General features: G+C 37.9%; 1 protein-coding gene across 1 annotated transcript in view; it reads right to left on the bottom strand.

Annotated features, from left to right (window-relative positions):
- Cenpi (centromere protein I) overlaps positions 1 to 27,019 on the bottom strand; it is a 69,292-nt gene that overhangs the window by 39,167 nt on the left and 3,106 nt on the right. The window contains exons 3-14 of the mRNA XM_045140367.1: positions 26,674 to 26,805; positions 22,710 to 22,828; positions 22,319 to 22,426; positions 12,225 to 12,273; positions 11,643 to 11,689; positions 8,620 to 8,709; positions 6,142 to 6,270; positions 5,428 to 5,595; positions 5,071 to 5,191; positions 3,762 to 3,853; positions 1,204 to 1,321; positions 1,052 to 1,116 (exon numbers count right to left, since the gene is read on the bottom strand). Coding sequence (XP_044996302.1) covers positions 1,052 to 1,116; positions 1,204 to 1,321; positions 3,762 to 3,853; positions 5,071 to 5,191; positions 5,428 to 5,595; positions 6,142 to 6,270; positions 8,620 to 8,709; positions 11,643 to 11,689; positions 12,225 to 12,273; positions 22,319 to 22,426; positions 22,710 to 22,828; positions 26,674 to 26,805 — 1,238 coding nt within the window. The remainder of the gene's footprint in view (positions 1 to 1,051; positions 1,117 to 1,203; positions 1,322 to 3,761; positions 3,854 to 5,070; positions 5,192 to 5,427; positions 5,596 to 6,141; positions 6,271 to 8,619; positions 8,710 to 11,642; positions 11,690 to 12,224; positions 12,274 to 22,318; positions 22,427 to 22,709; positions 22,829 to 26,673; positions 26,806 to 27,019) is intronic.

Raw genomic sequence — 27,019 nt, 5'->3', positions numbered from 1 at the left:
AAATCACTGCAGGGGCTGGGTCTGATTGCTTATACCTGTAATTGCAGCACTCAGGAAGCAAGAGGCAGGAGGACTGTTGCTAGATAGAGGACTACCCAGAGAATGTCAGGCCAGGCTAGGCTAAGTAACAAAACACTGTGTTAAAAACAAAAAAAAAAAAAAAAAACAAAACAAACAAACAAAAAAACAAAAAAACCAATCCCAGCACTTGGGAGGCAAAGGTAGGAGAATCACCATGAGTTTGAAGTCACCCAGAGACTACATAGTGAATTATAGGTCAGCCTGAACTAGAGTGAAACCCTACCTTGAAAAACCAAAAAAATAAAATAATAAATAAAACAAAACAAACGGGGCCTGGAGAGATGGCTTAGCGGTTAAGCACTTGCCTGTGAAACCTAAGGACCCGGGTTCAAGGCTCAATTCCCCAGGACCCATGTTAGCCAGATGCACAAGGGGGCACATGCATCTAGAGTTCGTTTGCAGTGGCTGGAGGCCCTGGCGTGCCCATTTTCTCTCTCTCTCTCTCTTTCCTCTCTCAAATAAATAAAATAAATTAAAAAATAAAATTCTTTTTACAAAAAGAGTCTTAAAAAAATGGGCAGGTGATACACACCTTTAATCCCAGTACATGGGAGGCAGAGGTTGGAGGATCACCATGAGTTAGAGACCACTCTAAAACTACCTAGTGAACTCCAGGTCAGCCTGGGCTAAAGAGAGACCCTACCTCGAAAAACAAAATACATAAATAAATAAAACAAAACAGAAAAGGGTAGGGTATGGTGGAACATTTCAATAATCTCATCAGTGAAAATGTAGAGAGGCAAGGTGATCAGATGTTCAAGAGCATCCTCAGATATATAGCCAGTTTGAGGGCAGCCTAGGATATATATGGCCTTGTTTCAAAAAGAAAAGAAAAAGAATAGAAGGGAAGGAAAAAAGGAAGAGAAGAAAAGGCATGAATAACAGTACTGGACTATCAGCTCAGAATCATGTACTGCTGATAACAGTACCACAGTTCCAACTGAATGTAAGCAAAATGTATATTATTTACCTTGAAATAAATGGATGAAGTAAAGAAAAGAGGTGCTAGATGGTCCAGAAGAAGTGGCTTCACGTCTAGGAATTAAGAAATAAAAGATTATTAAAAAACAGTTTTACTTAATTACATTGAATTAATTGAGCCCAAGTTTTCATGATACTTACCAGAGAAGCTGCTAAAAGGAATCCAGGTAACAAGCTGAAGGACCTGTGAGCGACAGGAGAAGCCATCCCAAAGAGGCAAGCTCTTATACAGGAATGCTTCACAGGAATAGAACCCCTCCTGAAACACAAGGCAACAGTGAAACCACACAAGGACTCCTAAAAGTGCTCTAATTACTACTCTGTTCTATGCCGTAGTTGTTTCAATCAAAAAGCCATTTATTGCTACCAATATAGGAAAAGTCTTGGTGATAGACTTTCTCATGAAAAGGAGATGACTAAATAACTGGATATATTTACCATCTTGATCAAAATAGTTCAAACATAATAAAACATCAATTAGAAAAAAAGATAAAAAGTAGGAAAATACTTAAAGATAAATGGCATTGCTTTGTATACATGCTAATCACTTGAATACTCAATAAAATGTATACAAATGTTATATGCTAAGGCTAGAATGTCTCTGTAGCCCAGACTAGCCTTGAACTTACCATCTTCCTGGCTTGGGCTTCCCCAGTAGCTGGGATTATACATCTGGGTCTCCATGCCCAGAAGGATTAGAAGAAGCCATAGACCTAATCCAAATTGAATAGCTCCTCCTGGTAAGATCTAAGTGTGTACTTTGGTTCCTAGTCCATTAAAGTAAGGATCCAGGGCTTCCCTTTTGTCCTTTGAGTCTTAAAATACTGACATGTGCTGGCATCTATTGTAAATCTTAGTTTCATGACAAGTTCTCTGGATAAACTCATCCATATCAAAGCTAAAAATAAACTACCATCATCAGGAAGAATCTTAAATCTATATCTCTAGCTCAATTCTCATTTCTGTTTTCTTTACCATCTTATTTATTTTAGGTGGGGGGGGGAGAGAGAGAGAGAGAGTGTGTGTGTGTGTGTGTGTGTGTGTGTGTGTGTGTTGGTGTAACAAAGCCTCTTGCCACTGCAAACACACTCCAGATGCATGTGCCACTTTGTGCATCTAGCTTTATGCGGGCACTGGGCAGTCAAACCTGGGTCAGCAAAGTTTGCAAGCAAATACCTTTAACCACTGAACCATCTCTCTTAGCTCTCAAATCTCATTTCTGAGCTCTAGATTCATCATCTTACTACGTGTGGGGTACACTTTTTTACATGTTCCACCAACATCACTTCTATCACACTAATCTTTCCTTCTAAGCCTGCTCCTCCTATGTTCCTCTTTTCAGTGAATATCACCCATCTCCCAAAGCAAGAAACCTAAAAGTCAAGTTAGATTGTCTTCTGCCTTCTGGAAACTCAGAATGTGGGAAATGAATGTTGAAAGTTCCATGATAAAGGGAAGGGTCCAGAGCAATGGCAGCACAGAAAACAATAAGCTTACTGAAAATGACCTTCAGAAACATGAAGGCTCAGAGCTGACACATGAGTCCCGGCCTAAAAGTCAACTTCTGGATACTTAGGACAAATAAGTTGCTAGAACATATATGGCATTCAAAAATGGTTGCTGCTGAACCTGTAGCTCTGCTGGCATCTGAGTTTTGAACTTCTGGCCTGCTTAACTATGTGAATAAGTGTCTATCTCTAAGGGCTCTAGGGTTGGTGGTCATTTGTTATGGTAGACCTAGAAAACTGAAATACTTGGTGAATGATCCTCTTTTATGTCATGCCCTTTAATTACTCATTTCATTCATTAATTTGTATAACAAATATTGTTATAAGACATCCTAACACCGAATATACTGTATGAGTTAAAAGAAAAATAATTGCTGAGGTGGGAGAAATGGCTTACAGTTACGGCACTTGCCTGCAAAGCCAAAGGACCCAGGTTCAATTCCCCAGGACGCACATAAGCCAGATGCACAAGGTGGTGCATGCGTCAAGTTCATTTGCAGCAGCTTGAGGCTGTGGTGTGCCCATTCTCTCTCTCTCAAATAAATTAATAACATATTAAAAAATAAAAAAAATGGTTGCTGCTATTCAGAACACAGGTTGTGGGCTAGGGACGTGGCTCAGTAGTAGAGTACTGGCCTAAGCATGTCTAAGTTCCTCGGTTTGGTTGTTACACTAACCCTCCAAAACAAACACAAGTAATGATTCTATGACATTTATTTTAAACTTTTTTTGTTCACTTTTTATTTATTGGAGAGCAACAGACACAGAGAGAAAGACGGGGGGGGGGGGGAAATTGGGCACGCCAGGGCCTCCCGCCACTGCAAATGCACTCCAGATGTGTGTGCCCCCTTGTGCATCTGGCTAACATGGGTCCTGGGGAATAGAGCCTCAAACCAGGATCTATGACATTTATTTTATTGGCAAATTCAATTAATTTGATCCATTCAATTATATCTTAAGTTTTTGTCTTAAAATATATGTCTATCCCTTTTATTTGCAAATTTAAACTATTCTTCCTTAAAATCTAATAGTACAAAGATATATATCAGCCCAATTTGGCTTTCTTTTATGAGCTTCAATTTAAGTAAAACAAAGATGTCAGGTAGGTTCTAACAAAAATATTTACAGTGGCCATCCAAATAAATTTTATCAAAGAATGATAGAGTGGGTTAAAAAAAAATAGAATCTTACTTGTAAGAAGCACTGTGCCCTGATGACAGTGTCCAGGAAATTTGAAAACTCTTTTCCTTGTTTATAATTATTCACCTTATACCAAATACATTCTAGAGCAGAAATAGTAAACATGAGTTTCTGGTTATGTAACTAAAACTAAAAACAAAATATAACTACCACTATTCTGAAGTGACAAAGAAATGACAAATTTAATAGTTGTAAATATCATATATCATATCATATAGTAGACTGTAACAGAGATGTGAAGGTGATTGTAAGATGCTCCTTAAAAACATGGCAATATAAGGGAAAGCTTCAAATGAAAACCTGTGGAAAAATTTAATTATAATGAATGTGATCAATGAACTAGGTATAAGCTACAAGTATTAAGAACTTACTAAGGGGAAATATGATGAACTCCACCACATCCTCTCTAAAGAAAGACTTTAAGTAGAAGAAATAATCTGTTAAATGACTAAAACTGACTTTGAATGCTTGAAGGGTAAGAGGTTGCTTATCCAGGAAAGAAACATTCATTGTGGTCAGCACAAAGACTAGAGAAAAGTTCGACCTTGGAGGAATGAAATGATCAGGCTTTACTATGGTCTAGATGAAAGACCTTCCACTAACCCTTTGTTTAATTCTATATCTATATCATAAAAAAATTCTAATGGCCAATGTGTCTTCCATATATACTGAGAGAAGATAAGATTTCTAGTTGACAAACACAAGCATTTTGTAAACCAGAAAGAATCACCTCTCCTATAACTTGGCCATTCACTATTATATATCAGTTTACTCTGAGTTTGCTTAGCATGAACCCAAAGACTTGTTGATAGTATGTTTCTTGGGCATACAATGAAGTGCCCTTAGACTGTAACATTCCTCAAAGGACAGTCATCTACTGGGTTTTGATGGCCATCCAGCATTGTTTCCTTAATCATGCTCCTCTTTGCTTGCTGCCTTAAAATGATAACATCATAAGTGTTCACACTCTGAATACACAATTATGAAAGAAATGACTATCACATAGGAAGGCTCCTATTGTCTAGCATTTTTATCTAAGACAAAAGGAACTACGAACAAATTATTTTATTCCATTATCATTCATCCAGTGCTTTTATTTATTTATGGCAGAGAGAAAAAGGCAGATGGAGGAGGGGAGAATGGGCAAGCCAGGGCCTGTAGCCACTGCAAATGAACTACAGATACATGTGGCACCTTGTGCATGTGGCTTTCATGGGTACTGGGGAATCAAACCTGGGTCCTTAGGCTTCACAAGCTATCTTCCCAGACCCATCCAGTACTTTTCAGTACCAATTCTTACCTTCTTGTAATGCTTGACTCAACCAGTGATAGAGCCTCAGTAAGATTGATTCATCTCTGACACAGTTAACATAGTGAAGTAGCAGAGAGCTGTTTAGCACTGAGCCCATCTGAGACGGCAGCTGTAAAAATGGAAGTCAGTCCACAGTAATATACAAAAAGTGAGTCACAACAATAAGGAAACTATCCTATAGGATGTACACAAAAAAATAGAGGCTACAGGCCCAAGGATATAGCTCAGTGGGCAATCATTTGTCTAGCATACATGAATCCATGAAATTAATCCCAAGTACTGCCAAAAAAGAGGGTACAAAGATCAAATGAAAAATGGAAATCAGCACATTGTCCAGTCACATACCTCTAAGCAATGGATATTCTGTAAGAATTGAGGGAAACTTTGAAGCTGTTCTAGTGGAACTGATCTACTGCCACTAAGACACTCAGAAAGATTCATCTTCTTTTGTCCACAGTCTTGAGTATAGCAATCAGAGTTTAGCTTTGGTATGACTGAATGAGAATTCCATTTCTAAAGAAAAATAATAGAACAACTTTAATGAATTAAACAGACTACAAACTATATGTACCTTTAATCCCAGCACTCAGGAGGCAGAGATAGGAGGATCACTGTGAGTTGGAGACAACCCTGAAACTACATAGTGAATTCCAGGTCAGCCTGACCTAGAGTGAGACCCTACCTCGAAAAACCAAAAAAAAAAAAAAACAAAAAAAAAAAAAACACATAAATGGGCCCAGGCATGGTGGCACACACCCGTAATCCTAGCACTCAGGAGGCAGAGGTAGGAGGATCACCATGAGTTCAAGGCCACCTTGAGACTACATAGTGAATGCCAAGTCAGCTTGGGCTTAAAAAGTGAGACCCTACCTGGAAAAAACAACAAAAAAAAGTAAATGGTAAAGGGCTTCAATTAATGGAATCTAAAGGTGATTTGTATAGAATCCCTATGTAATTAAAATATATTTAAATATCTATAATCTTCTTCAACAACAACATGGCTATTATTTCAACCTAATAAAACAAAGCCACAAGTCATCTGGAACTTTAAATACCTACTTGTTTTACAGAGCACACATTAGCTGAACCTAAGGTCAGCTTTACAGATTCTGGACGGTGTCCTGGGTTTCTTAGCCTCACAGCAAGCAGAGCTGAAGTCCACAGATTCTCTGCATTCTTAAAATAGATCTATAAATTTAAGTGAAAAATGCAGAAAATTAGGCATTCCTAAATTGGAGCAACATAAAGTCTAAACTCTTTATTAGTTGAAAATACATTGTGAAATCCTTCAAACCCTTATAAATCCATTTAATGTTTTTATTTAAATCAGGAATCCACTAAATACATCAATTAGGTCAACACAAAGGGCCAGTCCCTAATACAACTTCCTTAAGAACAGTTCCACAATACTAACCAGGGAGCTGTACATATTTTAGCCTTAATCTTTAAATTAACTTTATATAAAATAACATTTTGCTATTGCTGAAGACTCCACATGCTTGGGCTGCAAGGTCACTAAGAAATCAACCAGGAGCTGAGTTGAAAACCTTTTCCCTATAGACCAGGGGACAGAAAGCTGGAAAAAAAAACTATGCTGCATGCAGCCCTATGGGAGATAGAAGTCATCAGTGGAGATATCAGTGGACACTGCAAGCCTTAAATTTGGCCAACCAGGCCAAATGACCCAACAGGTGCAATAGTTGCATGTCTGTTATGGGGAAAACCAATTGCTCACTAATTGGACTAGAGGCCCACTCCACAGGAGGGAGTACATGCCTGGTACTAAAACCTATGGTTTATGTCATGAGCCCTAAGGGTAAACTGCCTGCTGGTGTCTGGCTAGAGGCATATATTATGCTCACCAAAATGGCCAGTAAGCACTTCTCTTAATGTTTATACTCATATACTAATGTTATTCTCACATTTGGGTTAGAGAACCTTCTCTTTTCAGATGGTAGTGACCTCTGTGATGACTCAAAAGGCACTATAGTACTGCAAAGAAGTGACCAAACAGGATTGAGCACTGAAATATCTCTATCACACCCTCCAAGGCTCAGGGTCCATGCAGGAGAGATGATGGAAAGAATGTAAGAGCCAAAGAAAGGAAATACACTCTTCCAGACACAAAATGGCCTGGATATCCATGACCTTGCAGTGCCTGACACAACCAACACAAGAACAGTACAATACGAGGAAAGATGATGACACCAAAATAAAAGACAGACTAATTGAGAGGGGGAGGGGATATGATGGACAGTGGAGTTGTGAAGGGGAAAGTGAGGGAGGGGAGGGAATTATCATAGTTCATTGTCTATAACTATGGAAGTTGAAAATAAAAAAGTTCAAAAAGCCGGGCGTGGTGGCGCATGCCTTTAATCTCAGCACTCGGGAGGCAGAGGTAGGAGGATCGCCGTGAGTTCAAGGCCATCCTGAGACTCCATAGTGAATTCCAGGTCAGCCTGGGCTAGAGTGAGACCCTACCTCGAAAAAACAAAAAAAAAAAAATAAAAATATATAAAAATAAAAATGTTTTTAAAAAATAGGGCTGGAGACATGGCTTAGCTGTTAGAGCATTTGCCTGCAAAGCCAAAGGACCCTGGTTCAATTCCCTAAGACCCACTTAAGCCAAATACACAAGGGGGCACATGCGTCTGGAGTTTGCATTGCCTAGAGGCCCTAGCACGCCCATTCTCTCTCTCCCTCTCTTTGCCTTTCTCTCTCTCTCTCTCAAATAAATAAATAAAAAGTTTTATAAAAAGTTAAAAAATAAATAAATAAAAATAATATATTTTGCTGGGCATGGTGGCACCTACCTTTGATCCCTAGGAGGATTGCCATGAGTTCACTGAGACTACATAATGAACTCCAAGTCAGCCTGGGCAAGAGTGAGACCTTACTTCAAAAAACTATAATACACACACACACGTGCATGTATATATATATATATTTGGCTAGGTATAATTAGGTGTACCTATAATCTCAGCACTCAAGAGGCTGAGGCAGGAAGATAAGAAGTTCAAGGCCTGCATGGTCTCCATAGTGAGTTCCAGGCCAGTTTGGGCTACATGGAACAGCCTTTTCTCAAAGAAAACAAACTTTTATCTCAATAGGACTTGTCTTTTTATTAATGCATTTTTTTTTTTTTTTACTTATTTGAGAGAGAATGGGTGTGCTAGGGCCTGCAGCCACTGCTAACAAACTCCAGATGCATTTGCCACCTTGTGCATCTGGCTTACATGGGTCTTTGGGAATTGAACCTGGGTCCTTTGGCTTTGCAGGCAAACACCTTAACCACTAAGTCATCTCTCCATCCCAGGACTTGTTTTTTTGTATTATTCATTTATTTGGAAGCAAAGAGAGAAAATGAGAGAATGGGTGTGTCAGGGCCTCTAGCCACTGCAAATGAAGTGGAGATTGTGCACCTGGCCTTACATGGACACTGGAGAATCAAACCCAGGTTATTAGGTTTTATAGGCAAGTGCCTTAACTGCTGAGTCATCTTTCCAGACCCAGGATTTGTCTTCATTAATCCCTTACCTTCCTCCTCACAGGCAAAGATACAGAAATCAAAGCAGGTGCAAAGAACTTATACAGCGACAACAAAGCCTGGAGATGAGGCTGCATGCCCTGAAAGAAAATGAGTTGTACATGTACAGTTCTGTGACTAATTAGAAACCAAAAAAAGAAAATGCCCAAAAGAATCAATAATAAAATGAAACTAACAGTCAGACTCAAATTTTACTGTGAGATAAAAATACAGGAAGGTGCTATAGAAAATGACCAAATGAGTAAGCAGATATTTATATCACCCATTATAAATCAGACTTCTCCAAATTGTGACCTCATATTGTATTACCATTCCCCCTGTTTACTTCGTCCTTGTATTGTTTTCTCTTCTCTTATTTATTCTTCTCTGCCCCATATTATAGTCTTACCTGCTATATATAATAGCAGAGCAAGATTTATTCTTACTGATATATACTCAAGTCTCAACACTTACCTGTCCTTAATTTAGACATCCAGGAAGTAGGACCACAAGTAAAGTCCACAAAACAACAGAAGAGATATTACCATAATACCTGTTCATCATAAGTCCTGGAAATTTAACTACGGAAGTTTATCAGTAATGCAACAGTGAAGCAAAAATATGAAAAATATTAATTTCACAACAAAAAGTGGTCATTACTCTTAGATATCTTTGTTCAAAATAGCGATGTAGAAAAGTAAATCACCAAAAGTAAATTTAAAATAAGCAACAAAATCATTTTATATTAAAATTTTACTGAATTGAATATTATATAAAGACAGTAAGTGGGACTTGGGAATATAACAGTCATGTGTTGCTTAGTAGCAATAGGGATATTATGAGAAATGTACTGTTAGATGTTTTCATCATTGCATAAACATACTCACGTGAATGTACTTATACAAACCTAGATGGTATGGCTTATTGTTACACATTAGGTGATATGACATATACCAGTGTATATGTAGTCCGTTGCTGACCAAAATATTACATAGAGCAGGACATTTATCCCATCATATTTACTTAAAATTAAATGTTTAGTCTTTTATTTTTAATGCACACTAATTATACATATTAACTGGGTTCAGTGTGATACTACTAATTCTACCTCCCTGTATTCCCCTGCCACATCCTTTCTAATCTCTATTGATTACTATTCTATACTCAGGTCAACACTTTATATATACATTAGCATGTATATATAAAGAGAGCATATACTTGTTTTTCTGTGTCATTGACATTAATACCCTCTAGTACCATCCATTTTGCTACAAATGGCAAGATTTCATTTTCCTTTATACCTGGACAATATTTCATGGTATGTATTTTAAACATCAACCTTATCCAGTCATTCAGTATTAGGCACTTCATCAGATTTTATATCTTAGCTATTGTAAATAGCTCCACAATATGCGTGGGTACAAAAGTATCATGGTATGTTGATTTCATTTTCTTTGGATGTATACCCAGAAGCGAGGTATAGGTATATCACATGATATAGATTTACTTTTAGTTTTTTTGAGGAAATTCTATATTGCTCTCCATAGTGTCACTAATTTATATTGCTACCAAGAGCACATAAGTCCCTGTTACCTTCAACTAAAACTAGAGCTAACATATGATACAGCTATACCACACCTGCTAAAGAAGCTAAGTCAGGATTCTACAGACATACTTGCATATCCAGGTCTACTGTTACACTAGTCACAATAGCCAAGATATGGAATCAGCACAGATATCCATCAATAGGTACATGGATAAAGAGAATGTGGTTTGTATACATGATGGAGTTTTAGTCAGCCAAAAAGAATGAGATTATGCTCCATCCCAAGCTGACCTGGAATTCATTCTATAGTCTCAGGTTGGTCTTGAACTCACAGCTATCCTCCTACTTCTGCCTCCCAAGTGCTGGGATTAAAGGTATGTGCCACCACTCCTGGTTGGGTGTGCTTTTCATTTAGTAGGAATACCAATAGGTAGGTTATGATGGCATCAGTTAGGCATGGATACTACTACTTCCTTTTTTTTGCGGGGGGTTTTCAAGGTAGGGTCTCACTCTAACCAAGGCTGACCTGGAATTCACTTTGTAGTCGCAGGGTGGCCTCGAACTCATGGTGATCCTCCTACCTCTGCCTCCTGAGTGCTGGGATTAAAGGCGTGCGCCAACACGCCCAGCCTTCCAATTGTTTTATTTCCAAAGTTTCATAGCCCTTTGTTACCTGGCAGATATGGTGGGAATAATATAACAATACAAGTAAGGATAAGGGACAATGATCACAGTATATGTTACAGTTTACATACCTAAAAGAAAATATCTTGAAATGCTTTCCTAGATATAGGCACAAAAGCTATACACTCAGCCAGGCATGATGGCTCATGCTTATAATAAATCTTTGCACTCCCAGGCATGGTGGTGCACACCTTTGATCCCTGCACTTGGGAGTCCAAGGTAGGAGGATCACTGAGAGTTTGAGGCTAGCCTGTGACTACTATGTAGTGAATTCCAGATCAGCCTGGGCTACCACAAAACATTTTTTAAAAATGGATTTCCTTTTAAAAAAAAAATCTTAGCACTCAGGAAGCTGAAACAGGAGGATCACTACAAATCTGGGCCATATATAAAGTATCAGGCCAGCCTAGACTACAGTCTAGTGACAGCTTACCTCAAATAACCAAAAAGCCAAAACACCTATAAACTCATTTCTGGCTTCTCCTTAACAATTAAAGATCCACCTATAAAACCAAGTTCCTTAAACAGTATTTGATATCAACATGTCTTTGCTCATGCTGTGCCAAGGGGCAGGAGTGCCTTTCTCTCCCATTTTTGTCTGTTTAAGTCTCATTCATCCCTATAAATTTCTTTGAACCATCATCACACCTCCTTGACCCCAGATCGGATTCTGATTTTTTTTTTTTTTTATTTTGTTGGCTGAGCTTTCCAGAAAGTAAGTTCACTTGTTTTTGTATTTGTACAGTCCAACTCAGTACCCAGCATATTGTTCAACTGGGCACTCTTTAAGTTTTTAGTACTCACCATTCTGGCCTGAAGATCAAGCACTTTTCTCACACGAAATGGTTTGACTAGGAAAAGGTAAAGAAAACAGGTTCTATAAACTTGCTTCAGAAAAAATGGGTTATACTGACTCACATTGTAATACATATGATTTCTTCTTACAATATATTAAAAATACAAATACTCTCTTTAGTGAAGCCATTAAGCAGATGCTCTTACATAAAAGTACTAAAAAATGATGATCAGAGCAATAATGCTATCATAAAATTAATGCTAAAAGTTAACTTTTAGGGGCTGGAGAGATTGCTTAGTGGTTAAGGTGTTTGTCTGCAAAGCCCAAGGACCCAGGTTTGGCTCCCTAGGACCCACATTAGCCAGATGCACAAGCTGGCACATGCATCTGAAGTTCATTTTCAGTAGCTGCAGGCCCGGGTGCACCCATTCTCTCTCAGTCTCTCTCTCTCTCTCTGCCTATTTCTGTATATATCTCTTTCTCAAATAAATAAATAAAAATAAAATATTAAAAATGTTAACTTTTGGAAGGGTGAAATACATCCTAATTCTATAGAATGATTGTCGTGAAACCAGAATGCAAATACTCACCGTTCTCTTTTCTGGTAAGTAAATATAACAAGTGGCAGACATAAGGGCACTGTCAAAACATTAAAACAAATTTTAAATGACAATATGTCTTGAACAAAGCAGCAATACATTCTCTTTAAATGTTAATCCTATGCTGACTAACTAAAAAGGCTTCTAGACTTCAATGAACAATAGTTTTACAAAGATTTTCAATTTTATGCTACAGGTTGAATAATAAGGACATTTGAAATATATATATTCATAATGAGATGTGGTCTAAGTCTAAGCACAAGATTAATTCGTGTTTCATATAAACCTCATAAGTGCAGCCTAAAGGTAATTTTGTACAATGATTTTCATATATCTGTATTCTGACTATGACCTGCCATATGAGGCATAGGACATAGAATTTTCTACTTTTAGCATCAGTGTGATTAAAGGAGAATATCAGATTTCCTATAATAATGGAGCCTAGGGCCACTGATAGAATGATACTCATTTCATAGCAACATTGAATAGCATTGCTAATGGTTCATATATTAGGGGTTATAGAGAATGAATTAGAGAATGAATTTGTACAAAATTTAAACTCATGCTTTTTAAAAGTATGTTTAGAATCTTTCTGAATCCATTTATAAGTACAGAGAAGGTAGTATAGAATATGCTATACTTCAGGTGCATATACTAGTCATGAGAACCAATGCTTTATTGTTTAAATAAAGTCATTGCTTGTGTTGCTTTCTCTAGTCCCATTAAGCAACCCACTTTTTCACATTCCATCATTTATAGCAAATGTTGGCAAACTTTTTTCCTTAAAGGCCCAGAAGTAAGTATTTTAGCTTTGAGGGTCATACCATCTCAGTCACAACTACTTAGTTCTGTTAGTGTAATATCAAAATAGCTGTAGACATGGCTGAAAGAATATAAGACCCAAAGGAAAGGCAGGACTCCTTACAACGTGCTCCCCAAAAACACAAAATGGCCTGGATATCCATGACCTCACAATGTCTGACACGATCTATACAAGAACATCATAACAGGAGGAAAAGTTCATGACATCAAAATAAAAGAGACACTGATTGAGATGGGGAAGGGATATGATGGAGAATGGAATTTCAAAGGGGAAAGTGCGAGGGTACTACCATGGGATATTTTTTATACTCATGGAAGTTGTTAATAAAAAATTGGAAAAAATAGCTATAGACAATACAAATGAATGAAGTGACTATATTTAAGTTAAACTTTACTTAGAAAAACAAGTAGACCATAGTTTTCTGACTCCTAATCTGGGATAAAATTATAATAGATGGGCATTCAAGATAGAATATTGGAGAAACTTGGTCTTTCAGTAATTAAATTAACAAGTATATTGTGTAGGTCCTATTCATCAGACTGAAGACTAAGCTCTTAAATTATGACCTACCTGGGCTATAATTATAGCTTAGTGTACAGCATTTGCTCAACATAGTATACTTACCCACTAGAATAAGAGAAATCATTGAAGTGTTTAATTTGTAAAATACAGTAGTACACATCTGTAATCCTAGCACTTGAGAGGTAAAGTCAAGAGGATCACAGGAGTCCAAGGTCATCTTCTGATATGTAGTTAGAGGCTACCTAGGCTATATGAGACCCTATCTCAAAAAAGCCCGGCTCCCACAAAGTTTACATACTATATGCCATGGACCATATAGTTGGGTTATAAAGACATACTCAGGGTTAGGGACATAGCTTAGTGGTTGAGCCTTTCCCTAGATTTGTGAGAGGTTCTGGGTTTAAGCCCTAACCCTAAAAAAATACAAGCACAGTCACTCTCTTGAAGAACTCAGTCTAAGCAAGGAGAAAGCCACCAGTTGTGGCTACTCACACCTGTAATTCTAGCACTTGGGAATGAGGAACAGAAGGATTCCAAGTTCAAGGCCAGCCTGAGATACATAGCAAGTTCCAGGGAAGCCTTGCATATACAGTGAAATTCTGGCTCAAATAGAGGAAAGAGTATTCTCCATCCTTTACCAAGTATGCTTAACAGAATGTTCATCCGTGTTGTAATCTGGTCACCTTATGCCCAGAAACAGGCTATGAGACAAGTCAAAGGTTACAGAAAGTTAATCGAATGTTACATCATTCTAACATGCATTGGGCATCACAGGGCAAACAGGAGGGTTGAACATTCTTACTTTATAGCATTAATTCAGTTGCCACTCTTTGACCTAAGTACAGAAAAAGACCTCCATTGGAACTTATCTACCCAAGTTCACTATTTCTACCTTACATATACTTTATCAACATAATACTAACCTCCTAGTAGTACCGTCCCAAAATTCACTGAGGAGTTTGGCACTTGATTCAGTTTTCTCCTCTAACCCTAATCCCAGTACTCTGCCAGAAGATTTTAATGTCCATATCAACAACCATAGTGGCCTCAAAGCCTATCAGCCTTCTTACTTCTAGTGATCTAATTACTATTCATAGAAATAGTATGTATTAAGCCAGATGTGGTGGTGCACGCCTTTAATCCCACCACTCGGGAGGCAGAGGTAGGAGGATTGCCATGAGTTCAAGGCCACACTGAGAATACAGAGTGAATTCCAGGTCAGCCTGGGTCAGAGTAAGTCCCTACCTCCAAAAAAAAAAAAAAGAAAAAAGAAATAGTGTATATTAGATATCCTCACTGACCCTGCATGCATTCTTCCCAACTTTATGATTTTTCACTATGAGATCCAACTACCTAAGCATACTTTTGAGCTAGACTGAAAGAAAGCAAACACCCTGCAGCTCTCTCCCAAAGACAGTGAAAGTGAGAACACTGAATATTTGACATATGAGACATAAGAGCATAACATGATAGGAATAAGACCAATTTGTAATATGTTCATATATTAAAGTTCTAAATTTGAAAAAATGGGTAAAGGATCATAGCTATTTCTCTAGGAGAGATATTCAAATGACCAGTGAACCATGAAAAGATGTTCCACATTGTTATATCAGGGAGGCATAAGTCAAAACTACAACAAAGGTCTAGTGAAAAAATGGAGAGGCACAACACTTGTCTAGCTTGTACAAGACTGTGAGGTACATGCCCAGCACCACAGAAAAAGAAAGAAAAGGAGAAAAATGAACCTTTGTAGTCCAACAATAAAAAGGAAAGCAGTTAAAAGTGGGCAAAATATTTGAATACATTTCTCCCAAAAAATATAAAAATAGGGGCTAGAGAACAAGTTTAGTGGTGAAAGGCACTTGCTTAAAAATGTACAAATAACCAAAGATGCTCAGCATGCCCTTAGTCATCAAAGAAATGTAAATCAAACCCACAGTGAAGAGTTGGGGACATAGCTCAGAGGCATTGCTTGCTTAGCATGGAAGCACAGGTAGGAGGACTGCTGTGAGCTTGAGGCCACTCTGAAACTACATAATGAATTCCAGGTCAGCCTGGTGTAGAGCGAGACCCTACCTTGAAAAAATAGAAAAAGTCAGATAAATGACAAGTATAGGTGAAGCTATGATGAAGCAGGAACTTGGTAATACATTCCTGTTGGCAATTTTTAAAGAAAGAATACTAGCTGCTATGGAGAAAAATGTGGCAATTCCTCAGAAAGCCAAACATACAATTAACACACACACACACACACACACACACACACACACACACACACACACATATGTATCTCCCAGCAAATCCTCTCCTAGGTATACCTAACAGAACTAAAAACAGGCACTTGAGCAGATATAGTAGGCCATTTATATCTGCAAGTTCTGCATCTTCAGACTCAATCAATCAACCACAGGTCAAAAACATTTGGGGGAAAACTTACATCAGTCCTGAATGTATACTATTTCTGTTATATTCCATAAATGATATAGTATAACAAGAACCTATATAAGTTACATGTATCATGCACCAGAAATAACTTAGGGAATTATTTAAAATACACAGGATGATGTGTATAGAGTACCTGCAAATATTCAAAAAACAGAACATGTATTATACTGAGGGGTCTTGGAATAGATCATGCTCAGGGTCACTGGAGTCATGTAACAATGCTCACTGCAGCATCATTCACAGTAACCAAAATGTAGGGAGAAACTATAGAACATACACAAAGTCACGGAATGTAAACAGTGCACCATTGAATGTTGAATGGGTTATTGGATAAATCAAAAAGATATCAATAAATTCCTATAAACAAAAACACAACATACCAAAATTCATGGTATACAATGAAAGCAGTCCTTAAGAGGGACTTTCATAGCTCTAAATGGCTTCATTAAGAAATCTGAGAGCTTGCAAATGAATAAGTTAATAATATATCAAGCAACTTGAAAAACAAGAGCAAGCCAAATCCATTCTCAGTAGGTGGGAAAGGAAAGAAATAATAAAGTTCAGGGAAGAAATTAATTGAATGACCCAGATGTGATAGCTCATCTCTTTAATCCCAACATCCTCAGGGGTGAGGTAGGAGGATCACTGTTAATTTGAGTCCAGCCTGAACCACAAAGTAGTTCACTGTAGGCTAGAGAGACCCTGCCTCAAAAAAATGAATGAATGAATGAATGAAAGAAAGAAAAGAAGAGAAGAGAAGAGAAGAGAAGAGAAGAGAAGAGAAGAGAAGAGAAGAGAAGAGAAAAGAAAAGAAAAGAGAAGAAAAAGAAAAAGAAATTAGCCGGGTGTGGTAGTGCACACCTTTAATCCCAGGACTTGGAAGGCAGAGATAAGAGAAATGCTGTGAGTTCCAGGCCAGCTTGAGACTACATAGTAAATTCCAGGTCAGCCTGGGCTGGAATAAAACCCTACCTCGAAAAAGTAAAGAAGAAAAGAAAAAAGAAAGCAGGTAGACAGGCAGAGAAAGAAAGAAAAAAGAAAGGAAGGGAGGGAGGGAGAGAGGGGAAAGGAAAAGATATTAAAACAAAACTATAAAACAAGGACACAAAAACTAGGGAAATCGCTTAGTAGATAAGGCACTTGGTGAGCAACTCTGAGTACCTAGCTTGAATCCCCAGACTCCATGTAAAAGCCAGAAGCTGTGATAGGCTTCTATAATCCCAGTGGCCCTACAGCAAGAAGGGAGGCAGAGACGGGAATTTTCCCTACGCTTGTGAATGGAATAGTAAACTATAAGAGATCCCACTTCAAAACAAGGTTGAAAGCAAGGACCAAGCACAAAGTTATACCCTGACCTCCACATGTGTCATGGCACACATACATCCACACTTGTCTGCACACACACACCAAATAGGTGAATACATGCATACATAATTTTTTTAAACCAATGAAACAAAAACTTGTTCTCTTGAAAGGATAAATAATATTGACAAACCCTTAGCCACACTAACAAAAAGGAAGAGAGACCCAAATTAATAAAATTAGGGATGAAAAGGGGGCCATTACAACAGATAATAATGAAATTTAGAAAATCATGAGGACATACATTCAAAACATATATTCCTCCTAAACTGGAAAATCTGAAAAGCCTCACTCCATGGTAAAGAATACATACAGGCCTGGTACTGAAAACCTACCCAAAACCCTATGGCTGTGAAGGTCAGAGACCCTACAGGGGAAGCCACTACTGCTGACTGACTAAATGCATATGCTATGTACATCAAATTGCCCTGTAAATATTTATAGTATATTTATCCCATAGATTCGTGCTGATTATACCTGTGGTCAGAGAAGCTTCTTTTGGAGATGGTAGTGACTACAAGGGAGACCCAAAACTCACCAAAAAGGCTGGAGAGGTGGCTTAGTGATTAAGGTACTTGCCTGCAAAGCCTAAGAACTCAGATAGGATTTCCCAGGACCCATATAAGCTGGATGCATAAGGTAGTGCATACATCTGGAATTCATTAGCGGTGGCTTGAGGCCCTGGCACACCTGTTCTCTCTATCTGCCTCTTCTCTCTCTCTCTCTCTCCAATAAATAAATAAATATTTTCAAAAACCCTCATCAAAGTTCTAAGAATAAGTAAAGGTTGAGTGCTCAGTTGCAGAAGAGTGGGAAGACAGAATACAAGAGGATAGGAAGAACAAATTTGAGACATTATTTTCCAGATACAAAATGATCATTACAGTATCACCTCATAATGGCATCACTACCTCCACAAGTGCTCTACAAAAATGAGCTCACCAATATTTCAATGTGGATGATGGAAGCAGGTGAAAAAAATCAGCAACATGGAAGACGGTCTTGCTGGAAAGAAGGAATTTAGTGAAGGAGGATGGGCAAGATGAGAGAAAAAGGAAGGTATTGGGAGGGGATAATGATCCAATTACATTATCTTTGTATATAAAAAGTGGTAATAAAAAGGACAAGCCAGCCAAGTGTGGTGGCATACACCTTTAATCCCAGCACTCAGGATGAAGAGGTAGGAGGAGTGCTGTGAGTTTGAGGTCACCCTGAGACTACATAGTTAATTCGAGCCTGAGCCAGAGTGAGACCCTACCTCGAAAAATAAAACAAAAACAAAACAAAAAAAGGACAAGCCCAGATGGATTCAGTGCTCAATTCTGTAAGTTGAAGATCTAACATGAATGCTGCTAATACAATTTCATATAACAGAAAAGGAAGGAACAAGATCAAATTCCTTTTATGATGCCAACAATATCCTTATCAAAAATTGGATAAAGGGCTGGAGAGATGGCTTAGCGGTTAAGCGCTTGCCTGTGAAGCCTAAGGACCCCGGTTCGAGGCTCAGTTCCCCAGGTCCCACGTTAGCCAGATGCACAAGGGGGCGCACACGTCTGGAGTTCGTTTGCAGAGGTTGGAAGCCCTGGTGCGCCCATTCTCTCTCTCTCCCTCTATCTGTCTTTCTCTCTGTGTCTGTCACTCTCAAATAAAAATAAAAATAAATTTAAAAAAAACTGGATAAAGATATAACAAAAAAGAAAATCACCATATGACATAGCTATAGCACTCCTACGCATATACCCAAAGATTCTACACTCTACTACAGAGATACTTGTCCAACAGTGTTTACTGTTACATTCTTGATAAGAGCAAGGAAATTAGAATCAGCCTAGTGGTCCATTACTGGAAGAATGGATAAAGAAAAGGTGGTACACATACAATGGAATTTTATTCAGCTATATAGAAAAATGAAGCAATTAGGTTTTCTGGAAAATTGATAGAAGTGTAAAATATTACATTAAGTGATGTAGGTAACTCAGGTTCAGAAAGACAAACACCACATGGTCTCTCTCATATGGGAATCCTGGATTAGAATCTTTATATGTGTTATTGTGGGTATAAGAGTGTATAGATGCCACGAAATCAGAAAGGGGCTCATGAGATGGAAAAGAAGAGGCTTTAAAGATAGGGTAGATAGCAGATCTTAAGTGGTATGAAAGTCAAATGGGACTTATCAAAGGTGGGAGGGTGAAAGCAGAGTAAGGGGCAGGGAAATGGAAGAAAGGAAGGGGAGAGTTAAAAAAAACTATGCATGTATATTAAAAAAGAATAACTTCTCTTTGTGGAAATGATAAGGAGAGCCAGTATGGCCATCTAGGCACATCAGGACACTTGATCACTCCAGAGTTCCTAATAGCTCCCAGGAGATGATACCATCGTCGAATTCAACTGACATGCCAACCCCAGGAATAAGAACCCCATTTCAATCAGTACTGGCCATTCTGAGCCTGCTTTGTGACTGCTCACCCATCGTCCTCCACTAGAGGGGCTAAGCTTGACTTCCCTTAGCCAGGCAAGCACAGTAATGTGTGTTTTATTCTGCATTATAATGCAGAATTTTTCTAGTTGAGATGATGTGTTTTAGGATAGGAAATGAAATTGCCTCTCAGTGACAAGAATGGCCCATGACTGCTTCCTATTTTTGTTTCTTTTTAAACTGATGGATGGTGCAACATGTCTGCATGGTTGTTTGTTGTTAAACTTTATATAATGTGTGGTTTCAATTCAGCTTGAAAAATAATCTCATACATGTAGCAGTATATTATATGTACATTATATGTAATATTAGTATTTCTGCTTTGAACCCTTGATATTGCAATCAAATTCCTACTTTATTAAATATATCTGATATGCTAGTTATTATGTGTGATTTTAACCTTATTTATTTCTTTATTGCGTTCTCCCTTTTCTGGTTGTACACTTCCTCTTACAACAAGCTTCTAGAAACAGGTACTTTCTGAGAATTACTGACCTGTGTTTGTAATGCAGGTGTACTTAGGGAGTGTGTAAAATAATCATTTTAACAAAAGAAATATTTAAAATTTAATACTAACTATGGGAAAAGGGTTGTAAACATTGTTTATCTTTGGATTTAATGTTTGTCTTTGGTTTTATAAAGTAGCTTGTATTTTCAGTATTTTCTGCATAATATGATAAAATGTAGAGCAATGGCAATGCAACAATAAAATGGATAAATTTTCTGAAAAAAAGAATAACTTCTCTCATAAATAAATAAAATATTTTTTTTAAAAAAGGAGGGGCTAGAGAGATGGCTTAGCAGTTAAGGCATTTGCTGGTAAAACCAGAAGACCCATGTTCAATTCCCCAGACCCACATAAATCCAAATGCACAAGGTAACACATGCACCTGGAGATTGTTTAGGGTGGCTGGGGACCCTGATGTGCTAATTCTCTCTCTCATGAATAAATATTATTTTTAAAAAGCCTAAGTGGTTGATGGGCATAATGACACATGCCTTTAATCCCACCACTCAGGAAGCAGAGGTAGGAGGATCACCGTAAATTCAAGGCCACCCTGAGACTACATATTGAATTCCAGGTCAGCCTGGACTGGAGTGAGACCCTACCTCAAAAAAAAAAAAAGACTAAGTGGTAAAAATAAGTAAATAAATAAGTACACAGGGCTGGAGAGAGTGCTTAGAGGTTGAGGAACTTGCTGGCAAAGCCAAAGAACCCAAGTTCAATTCCCCAGAACACACTTAAAGCCAGATTCATAAGATGGCACATGCATCTGGAGTTCATTTGTAGTGGCTAGAGGCTCTGGTGTGGCCATTCATATTATCTCTCTCTGGGATTAAAGGCATGTAACACCACGCCGGCTTCTTCTACCTTATGTTTTGTGACAGGGTCTCTAGCTGATCAAAGGACTCACTGATTGGCTAGACTCCCTAGTCAACAAGTTCTGGACATCCTCCTGTCTCCATTTCCCCACCACTGGGATAATAAGCACATGCCACCATGCTTGGCATTTTATGTAGGTGCTGGCAATTCATTATGTTTGTATGGCAAGCCCTAAACTGAGACAACTTCAAGCCCCTAAATTCTGAATCTTCTACAGTATCTAGTACAAATCAAGGAAAATGATAGGAATGTGAATTAAAAAAAATGAAATCAATAAATGAATTCCTTTCCCAAAGACAAAAGGGATTCAATTAAATGTGTGGCTTATATGGTCCATGAACTACTAATGGTCCTTGACAGTCTTCCAGGTGGACAGTAGATTGATTTCTTAGAGTGTTAATGTTTTTAATGGGAATAATTATGTCATTCAATGAAAATCAGTCTATTTGCAACTCATGAAATGTAATGTTCTCCTTGTCATTAATTCTGACGAAGTTTTTGCCATGTTAATCAAAAAACTCAGTAAGCCACCTAGAAGACTGATGAAGTGGTTTAAAAGGCACAAAATGAAAATTACTGCCCTATACTGGCAAAGATACCCCAATGTGGAATGAACTCTATCTATAATATTTGTGTTTTCTTCAAAGAAAATAAACAGCAAATATGGTATAATTTGTATATTTATTAATCTGACGGGCAGTGCAGCTATCGTTTCTACATATCTGATACAGTTTAAAATAGGTATGGCTGGAGAGATGTCTCAGTGGTTAGATGTGCTTGCTTGCAAAGCCTGATGGCCTGGGTTCAATTCCCCAGTATCCATATAAAGCTAGATGCCCAAAGTGGCACATGTGTCTAAAGTTCAATTGTAGTGGCAGGAGGCTCTGGTGCACCCATGCTTACTCTATTTCTTTCTCTCTTTCTCTCTGTCAAATAAATAAATCTAAAAACTTTTTTTAAAAAAAAAGTATGGAAAACACATTAGGTGACTCTATGAAGCACATATGTTAAGTAAGTATACACAAATGTACTATGGGATTGATGCTCAATGCTGTCCAATGTCTACTTACCAGTGCATCATCTTGCAATGAAGCAAAAAAGAAGCCATAGAGCAAATTAATTTGCTCCTTATGATCAATGAAGTCAAACATTGCAACCAGCCAACGATAAAAAAGTACCTATCAAGAGACAAAATACTTATCTTTAGAGAAACAGAACTAATTGGCACAGAAGAGCTTTAATACCTTCTCAGTGCTATTTTAGAAGCTTCTAGCACAGAGTAGGATAATAGATTTTTTTTTTATTTCCCAGTAAAAATTCTGTTTGAATAGAGTACTTGTATCAAGCTATATTGTTCCAAAACCACAGGCTATACACAAAAGGCTACTGCCATTACTCCATAAGTGGCTCTTCCTTAAGTGGACTCTGAAGGGCTTATTATCAAAGTGTTTAAAAGATTACCTTGGTACTACCAGAACACTTGCCAACACAGAGCCAGGAAACTGCCTTAACCACAGAATCTTCTGATATTAGAGTTGCTGGAATCATGCACTTCAATATCCGTGTATTTACAGCATTCCCTAGAAAGCAAACCAGCTCTAAATTAAACTGTATTTTAGTGTCTCAATTGTTTCTTTCACATGTGCATTCCCTCTAACTCATAAAAGTCTCACTGTATATAGAACATGATAAAAACCAACAGATATTTATAATCTTATATCATCATCATGAAACATGGTTTAAGACAAAATTGAGCCTCAGAGGTAGTAGAGCACTTGCTTAGCACACCAGAACTCTGGATTCCATTCCCAGCACTGGAAAAAAAAAATTGAATCGTTTAACTTCTGAAACAAACTATGAAGCAAGTTATTCAGCCCAAATATTTTCTATTATAATAGGTAGGGTGGTTGAAGCCAGGGGTGGTGGCTCACACCCATAACCCTAGCACTCTGGGAGAAAAAGGCAGAAGGACGACCTCAAGTTCCAACCTAGCCTGCTTTATGTAGTGAGTTCCAGTACAACCAGGGCTATAAAAGAGTGAGACCCTGTCTCAAAAAAAAAAAAATTAGTGAGAAAACAGTCTTTCTGAGGTAAAATGAAAACATTTGTGAGTCATATGATAGAGATATACTATCTAACTCTGTGAATATGCTAAAAATACACTGTATTTTTTAAAGGAATTTATTTCCCTTTTGTGGTATTGGAACCTATGGCCTCATATATGCCAGGCAAGCACACTATCATTGTGCATTCACCCCATTACAACACACAACATTTTCATTTTTTTATTCTATTCTATTCTATTCTATTCTATTCTATTCTATTCTATTCTATTCTATTCTATTCTATTCTATTCGCAAACACAGACAGTGTGAAGGGGAGAGAGCAGAGGCTGGTGTGTACCAGGGCTTCTTCTTGCTGCAAACAAACAACAGATGCATGCACCACTTTGTGAGTCTGTGTCTACATGAGTACTGGGGAAATGAACCCAGGCTGGTAGGCTTTGCAAGAAAGTGCCATTAGCCACTGAGCCATCTCCTTAGCCCCACAGTGCATGTTTAAAACACTATGGAATTCATGGTATATAAATTATATCTCAACAAAAACCTTTCAGTCCCAGGGAAATATCAACGTGTTTGTGTGTAAGTAGTATATCTGTGTGTATATGGGTGAGAAGAGCCTAAAGGCCAACCTGGTCTTCTCCTCCCACCTTGTTTTTAACAATTTTTTTCCTTTGGTTTTTCAAGGTAGGGTCTCATTGTAGCCCAGGCTAACCTGGAATTCACTATGTAGTCTCACGGCAATCCTCCTACCTCAGCCTCCCGAGTACTAGGATTAAAAATGTGTGCCACCAAAAACAGACATGTAGATCAATGGAACAGAATAGAGGACCCTGATGTAAATCCAGGTAGCTATAGCCACCTGATATTCGATAAAAAAAAAAAATGCCAAAAATACTCATTGGAGAAAAGACAGCCTCTTCAGCAAATGATGTTGGGGAAACTGGATATATATTTTGTAGAAGAATGAAAATAGATTCTTCTCTCTCTCCATGCCCAAGAATTAAGTCCAAATGGATTAAAGATCTTAACATCACACCTGAAACTCTGAAACTGCTAGAGGAAAAAGTAGGGGAAACCCTTCAACATGTTCGTCTTAGCAAAGACTTTCTGAATACAACCCCAATTGCTCAAGGCAATAAAACCACAGATTAATCACTGGGACCTCATGAAATTACAAAGATTCTGCACTGCAAAGGACACAGTAAATAAAGCAAAGAGGCAACCTACAAAATGGGGAAAAATCTTTGCCAGCTATACATCTGATAGAGGATTAATATCTAGGATATACAGAGAACTCAAAAAGTTAAATAATAAGGAATCAAACAAGCCAATCAAAAAAATGGGCTATGGAGCTAAATAGAGCATTCGGAAAGGAAGAAATACGAATGGCATATAAGCATCTAAAAAGATGTTCTACATCACTAGCCATCAGGGAAATGCAGATTAAAACTACATTGAGATTCCATCTCACTCCTGTCAGATTGGCTACCATCATGAAAACAAATGATCACAAATGTTGGCAGGGATGTGGAAAAAGAGGAACCCTTCTACACTGCTGGTGGGAATGCAATCTGATCCAGCCATTGTGGAAATCAGTGTGGAGGTTCCTAGCATGCCCAACCTCTCTCTCCCCGCCACTCTCATAAATAAATTAATTAATCAATATAAATTTTGATAACATGTTTCCAGAGTCTGTGACATATATCTTTGAAAAACCTTAATATTGGTATATATCATGAAAACTTTCTGACCATTAATTTGATATATCAAAAAGAAAAGTTACAAAACACAAAATATGTTCATTCTACACAATGTTTTAAGGGAAAGGGGGAGTGATAAAATAATCTTGATAGAACAATGATCAAATAGATTCCTGGAAAGGTACAAGAACCAAACTATCTGAGGCCATCACCTATAAGAATTAAAGGTCCACGGTTGGAGAGTTCACTTAGGGATTAAGGCGCATGCCTTCGAAGCCTAAGGACTCATGCTCCACTCCTCAGGTCCCACATAAGCCAGATGCACAAAGTGACGCAAGCATGCAAGGATGCACATGCACAGAAGGGGGGACATGTATCTGGAGTTCATCTGCAGTGGCTGGAGACCCTGGCATGCCAATTCTCTCTCACACTCTTACTCTGACTCTCTCACATTAAAAAAGGCCAGTCTGTTAGGCTTGCCTCAAAAATAAGAATTAAAGTTCTATTTCATTAATTCTGACTTAACTTTGTCCTGGGGAATAGAACCTGGGTCCTTTGACTTTGCAGGCAAGTGCTATAACCATGTCTCCAGCCCAGAAGTATTATTAAAAGTTCTTTTCAGCTGGCATGGTGGTGCACACTTTAATTCCAGCACTCAGGAGACAGAGGTAGGAGGTTCGCCATGAGTTCAAGGTCACCATGAGACTACATAGTGAATTACAGGTCAACCTGAGCTAGAGAGAAAACCTACCTCAAAACACAAAACAAAAAAATTATTTTCATGTAAACAGAATATTGATCAGGTGGTATTTCTAAGAATCTCTCTCACCCCTGCCCTCAAGCAATGAATGTAGGTAACACTTGCACCAAAGAAAATGTACTTTGACTGTTAAGGTCAGACATACTGGAATGAAGACAACAATAAATAAGAATTAGTCAGATATATAAACCTAAAGGGAATATAACAGATTAAGTGATCAGTTAAACTGCCTTCTGGGAACATTATTTTTATTATTATCTATGGTTCTTATGAAAAATGCTGAAAGTGCTTCCATATATTTGATGACAAGTCTTTATTCATTTTATATGCAAAGATATGTGATAAGGGGCTGAGAAGATTGCTCAGTGGTTAAAGGTACATGCTTGCAAAGCCTACAGTCCAAGTTCAATTACCAAGTCACCCACAAAACCCAGACCCAAAAAGTGATTCAAGCATCTGGTGTTTGTTCATTTGCAGTGGCGTGGCAAGAGGCCCTGGCACAACCATACATACACACAAATAATAATAATAATAATATTCAAAAAAAACAGGATATCTAATCATTTTCTGCAATATGCAGACAGAACTTTTTGACTCATAAAGTAGTCTAAACATAGGAAATCCCATTGTATAATCATACTAGATTGAGGTTATAAAAAATAGTAAAAGTAAATAAACACAACTATTCCAAAGAACAATCTAATTCAAAATCTGAAAAGCAGACAAGCAGGGTAGCGAATGCTTGTAATCCCAGCACAAAGGTAGAACGAAAGCAAGTTCAAAGCTAGCTTGCTCTACTTAGTAAGTCCCAAACCAGCCAAGACTAGATAACAAGAAGTAAAAAAAAAAGTCTTAAAGGTATAACTAATAGCAAACAGATGAAAAATATCCCCTTGACATACCAAATTTGCCACTGAGTGCCACATTTAACAGAATGTCTATTGCTTCTGGAGCTAACCCATCCTTCCAAGCCACATTTTCCACAGTTTTCAAGTGTTTTTCCAAGAGTTTATCTTTAGTCCATGAAGTTTTTCCTGAGAAAAAAGGAACAATATTAGTGAGTGCTTTAAATTCTTTCAGTCCCAGGCTCAGCAACTACAACTAAAAGTAAAGGATTCTAATGGAATAGCTTTATATAAAAACATGTCTTCTTAAACCGGATGTGGTGGCACATACCTTTAATCCCAGCACTAGGGAGGCAGGGGTAGGGGACTGCTGTGAGTTCAAGGGCACCCTGAGACTACATAG

This window comes from Jaculus jaculus, chromosome X (genome assembly GCF_020740685.1).
Source record: "Jaculus jaculus isolate mJacJac1 chromosome X, mJacJac1.mat.Y.cur, whole genome shotgun sequence".
Lineage (NCBI taxonomy): Eukaryota > Metazoa > Chordata > Mammalia > Rodentia > Dipodidae > Jaculus > Jaculus jaculus.
Note: the sequence above shows the minus strand (reverse complement) of the source record. Positions and strands in the feature narration are given on the sequence as shown.